This window comes from Echinops telfairi, unplaced genomic scaffold (genome assembly GCF_000313985.2).
Source record: "Echinops telfairi isolate 266 unplaced genomic scaffold, ASM31398v2 ScPeMD7_7462;HRSCAF=8500, whole genome shotgun sequence".
NCBI lineage: Eukaryota > Metazoa > Chordata > Mammalia > Afrosoricida > Tenrecidae > Echinops > Echinops telfairi.
The window spans coordinates 2,060,982-2,073,002 of NW_022111362.1; the positions used below are offsets into that span (position 1 = coordinate 2,060,982).

Here is a 12,021-nt window from a genome sequence, read left to right on the forward strand (position 1 = left end):
TTTTTTTTCTTGGAGAAAGAAGGAAGGTTGTACCAGTTCCAAAGTTTAGAGGTAAGCATTTCTTGATGGGTTTACTAGTAACTAATCCTTTCCTGCCATACCACCTACCCCAAAATTGCATGCCTTTTTGTCATCTCTGAGCTTAGAAGAGCTGTAAAGCAAAAGCTTTAGCTTTCTTCCACATAGCAACTGATGGTTTTAAACTGCTGACCCTGTGTAACCACTGTACCACCAGGGCTCTTTATTGTATACGATAGGAAAAAGGTAAGCTCACAAGATCATGATTAGTGGTAGACTAATCCAGCACTGTGAGTGGGACTGCAGCAGTGGGGAAAGGACCATGATAGGGGTGCATACACAAAAGTTTCGGATTTTGATTATGTAGCTATGAGGCCAGTTGGCATGACCTGAGTTATAATCACCAACTTTAACATAGATAACATGTCCAGTGGGCCATCTTCAGTAAGTGTTCTGGCAGGTTACTGTGTTTGCTAGTTAATCTATAAAAATTGTTTTTTAATTAAAAGATTTTATTGGGGACTTTTACAGCTCTTATAATAATCCATATATCATTCGTATCAAGAATATTTGTACATATGTTGCCATCATTTTCTAATTTTCTAAATTATTTTTGAGCCCTTGGTATCAGCTTTTTCCCCCCTCCCCCCATGACTCCTTGATAAATTACAAATTATTGTTTTCATATCTTACACCAACCGCTGTCTTCTCTTCACCTGGTTTCTGTTCATTGTCCTGGGGGCGGCGGGGGTTATATGTCAGTCATTACGATTGCTTCTCTCTTCCCCCTACCCTCCTAGTATCACTGCTCATTTCTGTTACTTAGGGGGTTGTCTGACCTTGATTCCATGTGTCATGAGCTCTTATCTGTACCAGTGTACATGTTCCAGTCTGGCCAGAATTGAAAGGCAGGTGTGTGTGTGTGTGTGTAAGAACCAGAGGAATACTGTTTCATTGGTACTACACGCCGATTGACTTCTCCCTTGTGACCCTTCTGTGAGGTGCTATCCTGTTTACAGATGGGTTTTGGGTCTCTGCTCTGACCCTCTCACGCTCTCCTCAATGGTTTTTTGTTTGTTTGTTTTTGGTATTTTTTGGTTCTTCTGGTATCTGTTAGCTTTTCTTGTCAGCAGCTTTACATTCGCACAGGTTGCTGATGTACTTCTTCCATGTGGGCTTGTTGCTTCTCTGCTAAATGGTGGCTTGTTTATCTTTAAGACTCCAGATGCTTTATCTTTTGATAGCTGGGCACCATCTGCTTTCTTTACCTCATTTGCTTATGCTCCCATTTTTACAGCAGTGGTGCTGGGAGGATGAGCATCACATGCTAGGTTGCTAGAACAAAGTCAACACCATTCTTTACGGAGTCCTCTTGGTGGCCCTGTTGGGTAAAAGCATGTGGCTCAGCCCCACCAGCCTACTCTTATGGAGAAAGATGAGACATCCTATAAAGTTTACAGCCTCATAAATCCTACATAAAGAATCCATAATTGTGGATTTTCCTGAGGGCAAACTGTCCTCCTTCCAACCCTTACTTGTCCCTAAAGTCAGCAGGCAACAAGCTTCAACTTCCTTTAAGACTCACATGGAGATGGAAACAGGATGTCAATTAGCGCGCAGTATAGTACCAATGAAACAATATTTCTCTGGTTCTTACACACACACACACACACACACACACACACACCTTTAACTTGAATCAAAACTTTGTAAATGTCAGATAATTACAGGCTACAGAAATAAAATGACCAAAAAAAGTGGGGAACATAACTTTGAGGATCTTCATATACTGCTCCCAGAGGAATGTTAATCGGGTAGAACAATTTCTAGCAAAAACAGTTGGCATAGTGACTGTATTGTACAGAGAAGAACAGCTCATATGGTTTGTAAGAAAGAAGACAATCTCTGGATGCAAGACAGTCATGATTTCTCTCAGGAAGACTGGTGGATTTAAACAGCTGATCTTTCAATTAGCATCTCAGTGCTTAACCACTGCATTATCAAGATCTCCTTTTCTATGGAATCTGTCTTTGACCCTGTATGGTGACTCCTCCCAACCATAAAATTATTTTCTTGCTATTTCATAACTGTAATTTTGCTACTGTTATGTATCAGGCGACCCCTGTGGAAGGGTTGTTTGACCCCCATAGGGGTCACAATCCACAGGTTGAGAACCGCTGCTGTGTAGGATTTCTGGTTATAAATATTTGGCGGGGACAAATAGACTAATTTTCCTCCTTCAGAGTTAGCTGGTCAGTCCAAAGCGTAGAATTGCTTTTAGAGCCTGGAACATAATGTCTCCCTTCTATATGGCATGCTTGATGAAGTTCTCACCACCTCACTTTATAAATATTTGGGAATTGAGTACCATCAAGGCAGATTCTGCCCCTTCTGTTATCCTCTGTAATATCCTATGAAAATATAAACCTTGTAAATGTCATAATGGTGGCCATATGTGACATCTGGATCACCATAACAGCCACAGAGGAGGATCTCTGGCCTTGCTTGCCTTTGCCTGGAATAGCTGCACCTCTACAGAGTGTCCTGATACCAATGGTTTTGTGTTTTTTTTTTTAAAGGCTAATTCATAACTTCCAGAACATCTTGAGACTGAGCATCTACCATTATCTTTAAAAGGTGAGTTTTGCTTGTTTCTTTGAAAGTAATTTTCATTTATATTTGGCTTGGAGACAAGTAAAATTTTCTTAACCTAAAGTGAAAAATTTTTTGGTCCTAACAAGTGGAGTTTACCATGCGTCTGAGTAGACAAAATGGCAACTGGTTTTTGTGTTTTTAAAACACCACTTTAGCTGAAAGGCAAAGTACTATAATTCCCCCCCTCCCCCAACACACACAATCCAAATATAGAGGATCCAAGGGCAAAAATGAATGTGATGTTAACATCACAAATCAAGTGTGAATTTCCTTGTTAGTAGGCTACAATTTTAAGCTTTCCCCAGAGAAAGGAAGTGACTGAATCATAGAGAACAAAATAAGCAGTAAATGTTGAACTGAAACAACACGTTCGTAATTTGTAGGGTATAGTTAGCCGGTATTTTAAGGCATTAGTAATAGTAAATGGAATGTTTTTCTTTGTCTCAGCCTAACCTAGGATACCTCAGTTTTTTTCTGAAATGGTTTTAGCTCCATGTAGTTTAAGCTAAGACTGAGCTGCAAGGTCCACGCCACAGTGAGTGGCCAGCCAAGCACAGATGGATCACAGCAATGTTCTGAGGGTAGAGTCAGAAGACTTAATTTAATTGACAGTCTTTTGGAAATGATGGCATATTTGAGTTGAGATCTTAAGTGTAGACAGATAATATGGTTGGGTGGTATTTTGTTTGGATAGACAGTCACCATGTGTTACCTGAGGATGCAAAGATTTCTGAAGCTAGGTGAGTTGAGTGCTAGCCGTAATTGGAATAAATTAAGAGCAACTTGGGCAGGCTGTTAAGAAAATGATAGAGAAAAGAGTTTGATGTTACAAAATAGTTATTGAGTTTAGAATCTCTGTAGGAGTTTTGGTGGCATAGTGGGTTACAAGTTGAGTTCTAACAACAAAGCCAATGACTGACCCACCCACTAACTGCTCCAAGGTCTATGAGATCGCTCCTTTAAAGATTTAACCTGTAAGGAACTCAAAGACAGTTCTACTCTACTAAAGGGGGTCATTATGAGGTCTGAGTTGTTTCTGACAATTTCCTTTTTCTCTTCAATGGAAGGCAAGATTACTTGAAATTGAGGGGATGAGAAGTATGTGAGGTATTGTCAGACTTCTAGAAAAGGCTTCAAGAAGATTGAGGAGTTGTAGAACTATGGGCAGTATTGAGGGGCTTTTCAAGATAGGTGAGCCCACTTTTTAAGAGTCATGTTATTTCCTAGTCTGGAACAATTTTGTCTCGTTGACATCTGACGGTAACTATAGAAGTGATTTTTATTTCACAAGGTAGGGTGCTACTGACATCTAGAGGACCGAAGTGTCCACAACTGTTGGCTATTGTTATTTTGCTTCCTAAAGGTATTGTCGATTCCCTCCTAGTGTCAAAATATTATTTCACTTCATGGTTTAAAACAATCGTGCGTTCAGTATTTATTTGTCCCTAGGTAGCATAAACAAACAAATTGGTAAAATGTAATGGGGGTAAGGGAGATTGTACATAGAACTTTTTTTTGGCGCCCCCCCCACCCCAGTCTGTACATAGAACTTTTGTAAATCACTTGTAATTTCCTTATGGCCTGTATCTTGAGTAAAGGTAAATTTCAATAAGAAAATGCCCTTGTGCTAATTTGACTAATGTTAGGGCTCCAGGTTGCTACATTTTCCTGCCTTTTGCTTTATTGCCCCCCCCCCCAACCCCCAGACAAAACAACAAAAAGTTGCCATTGAGTCAATTCTTACTCTTTGTATGTGTATATAAAATATATACTTATGTTTTTTTTAACCATTGTTCTCATCTGTAAAATTGGAAAACTATGCTGATTACATAATTTTGTAATAAGTACTAAATATAAAATTACATAAGGTAGTTTTTGCTTTCTTTTCAGCTACGAAAAACCACACTAAGCTGGTTTGACACCTGACCTGTTGAATCTCCATGATGCTGGGTCCTGAGGGAGGTGAAGGTTTTGTGGTCAAGCTCCGTGGCTTGCCGTGGTCTTGCTCGATTGAGGATGTGCAGAATTTCCTCTCTGAATGCAAAATTCATGATGGCGCATCAGGTGTTCATTTCATCTACACCAGAGAAGGCAGACAGAGTGGTGAGGCTTTTGTTGAACTTGAATCAGAAGATGATGTAAAAATGGCCTTGAAGAAAGACAGAGAAAGCATGGGGCACCGCTATATTGAGGTATTCAAGTCCCACCGAACCGAAATGGATTGGGTGTTGAAGCACAGTGGTCCAAACAGTGCCGATACTGCCAACGATGGCTTTGTGCGCCTCCGAGGACTTCCATTTGGATGCACAAAGGAAGAAATTGTTCAGTTCTTCTCAGGGTTGGAAATTATGCCCAATGGTATCACTTTGCCAGTAGACCCCGAGGGCAAGATTACAGGAGAAGCCTTTGTGCAGTTTGCTTCACAGGAATTAGCTGAGAAGGCGCTAGGGAAGCATAAGGAAAGAATAGGGCACAGGTATATTGAAGTGTTCAAGAGCAGTCAGGAAGAAGTGAGATCATATTCTGATCCCCCTCTAAAGTTCATGTCTGTGCAGCGGCCAGGGCCCTATGATCGGCCTGGCACTGCTCGGAGATATATTGGCATTGTGAAACAAGCAGGCTTTGACAGGATGAGGTCTGGGGCCTATAGCACAGGCTATGGGGGCTATGAGGAGTATAGTGGCCTCAGCGATAGCTATGGTTTCACCACAGATCTATTTGGAAGAGATCTCAGCTATTGTCTGTCAGGAATGTATGACCACAGATACGGAGACAGTGAGTTTGCTGTTCAGAGCACAACCGGACACTGTGTCCACATGAGGGGGCTACCATACAAAGCAACGGAGAATGACATTTATAATTTCTTCTCTCCACTTAACCCTGTGAGAGTACATATTGAGATTGGCCCTGATGGAAGAGTGACCGGTGAAGCAGATGTCGAGTTTGGCACTCACGAAGAAGCCGTGGCCGCAATGTCGAAAGACAGAGCCAACATGCAGCATAGATACATTGAGCTGTTCTTGAATTCAACCACAGGGACCAGCAATGGGGCATATAATAGCCAAATAATGCAGGGCATGGGGGTGTCAACCCAGTCTACTTACACTGGCCTTGAGAGTCAGTCTGTGAGTGGCTGTTATGGAGCTGGCTATAGTGGTCAGCAAAACAGCATGGGTGGATACGATTAGTTTTATAGAAATATTTTGAGTTATTTCAATCAAATTATCACAGGCAGCCAACAAGCAGTGGAGAGCAGTTATTACATAGAAGCTGTGGGACCCATTTTGCACCATGAGTTTTGTGAAATCTGGATTAAAAAAATTACCTCTTCAGTGTTTTCTCATGCAAACTTTCTTCTAGAAGCATGTGATAAAGATAATGAGTAAATGATAAACATTTTTGGCTTTTCTCAACATTTTTGTAGTATACTAAAGAGTGACTCCAGAGTTAAAGTAGTTAAATATGTGGCTCTTTTACACCACATTGCAGTAAACACACTGGGGAGACATGCTTTTTTTGAAAACTCAAAAGGTGCTAGATCCCTAATCCAAAGAGAAACATTTCTCATGTTTGTTCATTCTAGTTTGTTCTCATTTAAAATCTTTTAGGTTAAGTTTTAAGCTTTTAAAAAGTTAATTTTGAAAATTGAGACACAATACTAATACTGTAGGCATTGGTGAGGCCTTGACTTAAACCTTGCTTTGTACTGTGATTTCCTTTTGGGTGTATTTTGCTAAGTGAAACTTGTTAACCAAATTTTTTTCTTAAAATAAAGACTTTTTCACAATGACTGGTACAGACTATCTGCTCACCAAAAGCTAGCAAAATGACTGGGTGTTTGAAGATATAATTCATCTTAATGCAAATGTATTAGTGTGAATTAAATAACAGTACATCTAATCTATGTTTTCCTTATATTTTCAAAATGAGGCTAAAATAAAAATAAATAAAAACATTAAACACGACTGGATATACTAATAGAAAAACATTAGTGGAAAGGAGTCTATGTACATAGCCACCATCTGTTTTGTGACTATTTCCTGTATGTTAATGACTTTTGGTAATAGTTTTTTTTTCTTTTTTCGTTTTTATGCTATCCGATGCATTGTTCTTAGCTATATTTTTAGGAGCTACATGTGTTGTGAAGTCAGCAACCATACTTTTGGTGTTAAGTATTTATAAAAGGTATTTTGAACATTCTTTTTCATACTTAAAATTATTTTTACATGAAATAAATCCACCTAGCAGCGGAAAGTGATGTTAAAAATCCTGGGCAGCTCCACAGTTTTTTGTTTAACTAGTATTGGCATATATCTCTCATGCACATTTAAAATTTGTGCAGTTATCAACACAATCTCAGAATACCATCTATGTCAGCTCCCCATTTCCCTTCCCAACCATGCTCCTAAGAAATTAATTCAATTAGCATCTCTAAGGATAAACCTATCTTGGTTTATACACAGATAATCATAACCAATGACCAGGAAAACCTCAATCCAAAAAAAAAAAAACGGGTCAGAAGATAGTGATACAGCGTTTTACACTTTAAACTACATCTGCCATAGTTGAGTGTACAATGAATGCTTTCTGACAGCAAGGCTGTAGTTGGGATTCACTGGAACCTTAATCCATGTGCGGCTCCTTAGACTGTGACTTGTTTGAAGACAGGCCTTTAAGACCCCAGGTGCTATTTCTGATTAGCTGGACACCATCAGCTTTCTGAATCAAACTTTAGGAGGGGGAAAGCATTGATCAGGGCTAAATCATAAAAACTAGAATTAAGTGAGCCCAAAGTTAATATATCTATGGTTTATATATGTCTCAGGTTCCATTTAGAGACATTTTATGATGGATACACAAGTCCTGGGGGTATCTATAAAGTGATTAGAAATCCATTCTGCTAGCTGGTGACTTATCCCCGTGGGTTTCTGCGACTATAGTGTCAATTTAGCTACCAAGAAGGTAAACTCCGTCTTAAAGAAGGTCTGGTGCAGTGGTAGGCTAAAGTTCAGGTCCTTCAGTCTCCAGCATCTGCAGTGGCCCCCTTTGAGCTGCCTTGATGTCCCTCCAGTTTAAGGCCACTGTTGTAGTCCTACTAACATCATTGCTGGCTTTGGGATGAGATCCTTGTGTTTGGAGAATTCTGTCAGCTGAAAAACTTACAGGGAAGTCTGAGCTGGCCAGGTAGGGCTCCAAGACCCCTTGGGTAGGGGTAAAGGACGATATCCTTTTCCCTCTAGGTATAGATTCAGGTGAAGGATTATAGTTCCTATCAGCATTTTATACACTTTCAATTTCACTGGAATCCCTTCAGTGCACTACTGTTTATCCCATGTGTTCCCTAGCCTTCCTTTCCTAACCTGCACTTTGACTATTCTAACGGTGAATTCTGTTCCATAATGGAAGGGTGACTAAAGGGTTACAGTTGGTAGTCTGACCACTAACTTGTGAATAAACCCTACTTTGAGGGTTGCTTTTTTTTTTGTTCTGGAAAACTGATGGGTTATTGATGTCTTTTTGCAAGAGGGCAGCAACCCCAAAGAATTAAAAGTGGGGCCAAGCACTAGTAGGCTCCGTTCCCTTCCTCATTGTAGGACCATCCAACCCAGATGGAAATGTGGGGCCACCCTTGAGTCCAAGGCTAATGAGAACCACAATGCAGGGCTGGTGTGCTTTTAGTTTGTCATCAATCCTAGAATACCACCCAAATGCAGATATCTTAGTGTGTGCACTCTAGAAGTTTGATCAAAGGCTGATTTTTCAGGAAGTTGCCAGCCCTTCCTGTGTGCCTCCAGTTAGTCCAGTCTAGTAGCTATTTGCACCATCCAGGGTCTCAAGTGTGACTAAAAATACTGCCATCTATAAGGTTGTGACAGCACTTTTACAGGACAACTGATGACGTCTTAAATCAGATCCCACATGTTCTAAGTAACTGACCCCCGTGTTTCCTTTTTATCAAAATGTAGGTAATTCCAATTAGAATAGCTCCAAAAGGATTGGGTGTGGATTTCAAAAGGAGCTTTGAGTACAGTCTGGGTTAAGCTCTGGGCTGCTAAATTCTGTTTTGTAAGAGAAAGATGAATGTCTACTAGTAGGACAATAAGATTGTGTGATGACCTCTGGCTTTGAGTATAACTTCAGTGGTTCCTGTGAGGTAAACCATCAAGATACTGCATCTTGGTACCACTGAAGATAAGCAATCCTAGCCCATGTTATGTCATGTCACTTACCCATTGTTCACCGCAGCTGTAAGATTCTTGTTTCGAGACATAAATGAATAAATAGTCCTGTTTGCTCCCATTGGAGGGTGAGAAGTGAGCTGGTTTGGTGACCACTTGGTTCTAATTTAATTTCAAAAAACTTCCACTCTGGAGTTACGCACATTATTTTAAATCATTTTATTGCGGGCTTTTACAATTCAACAATACGTAGGTCCATCTATTGTGTCAAGCACTTTTGTACATTTGTTGCCATCCTCAAAACATTTGCTTTCCTACTTGAGCCCTTTGGTATCAGCTCATTTTTCCCCCTCCCTTCCCACTGCCCCCTCCTTCATGAACCTTTGATAATTTATAAATTACTATCTTTTCATGTCTTACTGTCCAATATCTCCCTTCACCCACTTCTCTTTTGTCCATCCTCCAGGGAGGGAGGGAGTTATATGTAGATCCTTGTAATCGGTTTCCTCTTTCTCCTTCACCTTCCCTCTACCCTCCCAGTATTGCCACTCTCACCTGAAGGGTTCATATGTCCTGGATTCCCAGTGTTTCCAGTTCCTATCTACTAGTGTACATCCTCTGGTCTGGCCAGATTTGTAAGGTAGAAGTGGGATCATGATAGTTGAGAATTAGAGGAAAGTTGTATCATTGCTACACTGCACCCTGACTGGCTCATCTCCCCGCAACCGTTCTGTAAAGGGGATGTCCAGTTTTTTCTACAGATGGGCTTTGGATGTACACTCCCCTTCGTTCTCAATGATACTATTTTTTGTTCTTTGATACCTGATCCCTTTGATACTTTGTGATCTCACAGGCTAGTGTGCTTCTTCCATGTGGGCTTTGTTGCTTCTGAGCTAGATGGCCGCTTGTTTACCTTCAGCCCTGTAAGACCCTAGACGCTTTATCTTTTAATAGCCGGGCACCATCAGCTTTCTTCACGATCATGTCCAGAAGGTGAGCATCATGGAATGCCAGTTTAATAGAACAAGGGAGTACTTGAGTGGAGGCCCAATGTCCATCTGCTACCTTAATACTAAATACTAATACTTAATACTAAACCTATAAATAAATGATCTATTTCCTGATCGTTATATATAAATATGTTTACATATGTACATGCTTATATTTAGATCTCTATAAATGGCCTTTTCCTCCTAGTTCCTCTTATTTTCCTTTTACTTTCCTCTTGTCCCACTATCATGCTCAGCCTTCATTTGGGTTTCAGTAATTTCTGTTACATTGCCCTTGATCAAGCCCTACCAGGCCTCTTATATCCTCCTCGCCACTGATTTTGGATCACTTGTCCCTGGGTTTGTTAACACCACTTCCTTTTCCCCCTACCTCCCTCTCTGCCATGTCTCTCCCTCCCTACCCCCCAACCATTGTTCCCGATGTTTTCTCCAGCTTGTTTAACCTGCCTACCTTATCTAGATAGACCTGCAGAGATAATATGTGCAAAAACGAGATAGCACATTATTTTTTAATCATTTTACTGGGGGCTCTTATAACTTTTTTACGTGTGGTACTTTTGTATATCTTTTTAAAAAATCATTTTATTGGGTGCTCGTACACCTCATTACAATCGATACACCCATCCATTGTGTCAAGCACATTTGTACATTTGTTGCCATCGTTTTCAAAATATTTCCTTTCTACTTGAGCCCTTAATATCAGCTCCCCATTTTCCCCCTTCCCCACTCCCTCCTCCCTCATGAACTCTTGATAATGTATCTTACAACTCTTATAACAATCCATATATGCATTGTATCAATTTGGACATGTGTTGCCATCCTATCCAAAACATTTTCTTTCTACTTGAGCCCTTGGTATCGGTTCCTCATTTTTCCTTCCCCCACCCTCATGAACCTCCTTGATAAATTATAAATTATTTTTAAGTCTTATAGCATCAAGTTGCACCCTTCACCCATGTTTCTGTTGTACATCACCTTGGGGGGTGGTGTGGGGTTATGTCCATCACTGGGATCTCTCTACCACTCCCCGCCTCCCCCCTCCCTTCACCCCACACCCCCTATCCACCTTACCCCTACCTCATGATATCACGACTCCCAATACTGAGCCTGAGGGGTTTATATGTCCTGCATTCCATGTACTGAGATCTTTTTTTTTTCTTTTTTAATTTCATTGGCATTTTTTGTTTGGAAGTAAATTTCAAGGTAATTTTGCATGTGCTGCAATTTGTCTGCTAATATCCCCAAGAAAATGGTGAGTGGATGTGATGCTTGTGCTTGGGCAAAAGGTTTAACCTCTGCAAGGTGTGTGAACCACTGCCTGAGGCTGGGGACTCCCTGTACCCGCTAACTGGGAGAGCTTTCACTGAAGTGCAAGTCGTGGAGGCCAGATTATTGCAACTGCTTTGATGTGTGCAGGAGCTATCGCTCTTGAGAACTGAAGAATGGACTCATGGACCATGAACGGCAAGCAAAGTTTATTTGGGAAGGAAAGAAACATCTGAGACAGTTGAGTTGTTGAATGAAACATGTTTAGGGGTTTTACATCATGTGGGGTACTTGGCCTGTCTTATCTTCAGGTTTTGGATCCACCCCAGGTCTGGTCCTATTTTCTCTGGCCCAATTATAAACCTGGTCATGACCAAAATAAAAAGCTGATAGCAAGGGTTCAAGTAGAAAATGTTTTGAAAATGATGGCAAAGAAAAAATGGCAGCATATGTACAAATGTGCTTGATACAATTGATGCATGGATTGTTGTAAGAGCCCCCAATAAAATGATTTATAAAGAAAAAAACAAACATGCTCTCCCCACAGATCTTGCCTGGCCATGAATGAGGTAATTAGGATAAGCTTCTAGAAAAAGTTTTCAAAAATGGGGAGAGTGAGAGGAGCAGGCTAGAGTGCAGCTGCCTGCCCACCAGCCACCACTGTTGTCAAGGACCTCCATTTTCACAGCAAGAGAGCAAAGGGAAGGGAAAGCAAATGCAGGGAAGCTACCTGCCTGTCAACCTGACCTCTCCCCTTTACATGGGATGGGATGGGGAACCCTCAGAAGGTACAAGGACCTGACATATTGGTAAAATCTGAAGGGGTGGTTTCCTTGGGCAAGACAGTGAAGTCAACTATGTGGATCAGCCAATGGCATAAAAAGTAGGTATTA

The 12,021-nt window shown here is 40.8% G+C and overlaps 1 protein-coding gene across 1 annotated transcript in view; it reads left to right on the plus strand.

Moving 5' to 3' along the window:
• LOC101661582 (heterogeneous nuclear ribonucleoprotein F) overlaps positions 1 to 6,463 on the plus strand; it is a 17,941-nt gene extending 11,478 nt beyond the window's left edge. Inside the window, exons 4-5 of the mRNA XM_004715303.2 lie at positions 2,598 to 2,655; positions 4,564 to 6,463. Coding sequence (XP_004715360.1) covers positions 4,614 to 5,861 — 1,248 coding nt within the window. The 5' untranslated portion in view covers positions 2,598 to 2,655; positions 4,564 to 4,613 and the 3' untranslated portion in view covers positions 5,862 to 6,463. The remainder of the gene's footprint in view (positions 1 to 2,597; positions 2,656 to 4,563) is intronic.
• Positions 6,464 to 12,021: the final 5,558 nt, after the last annotated feature.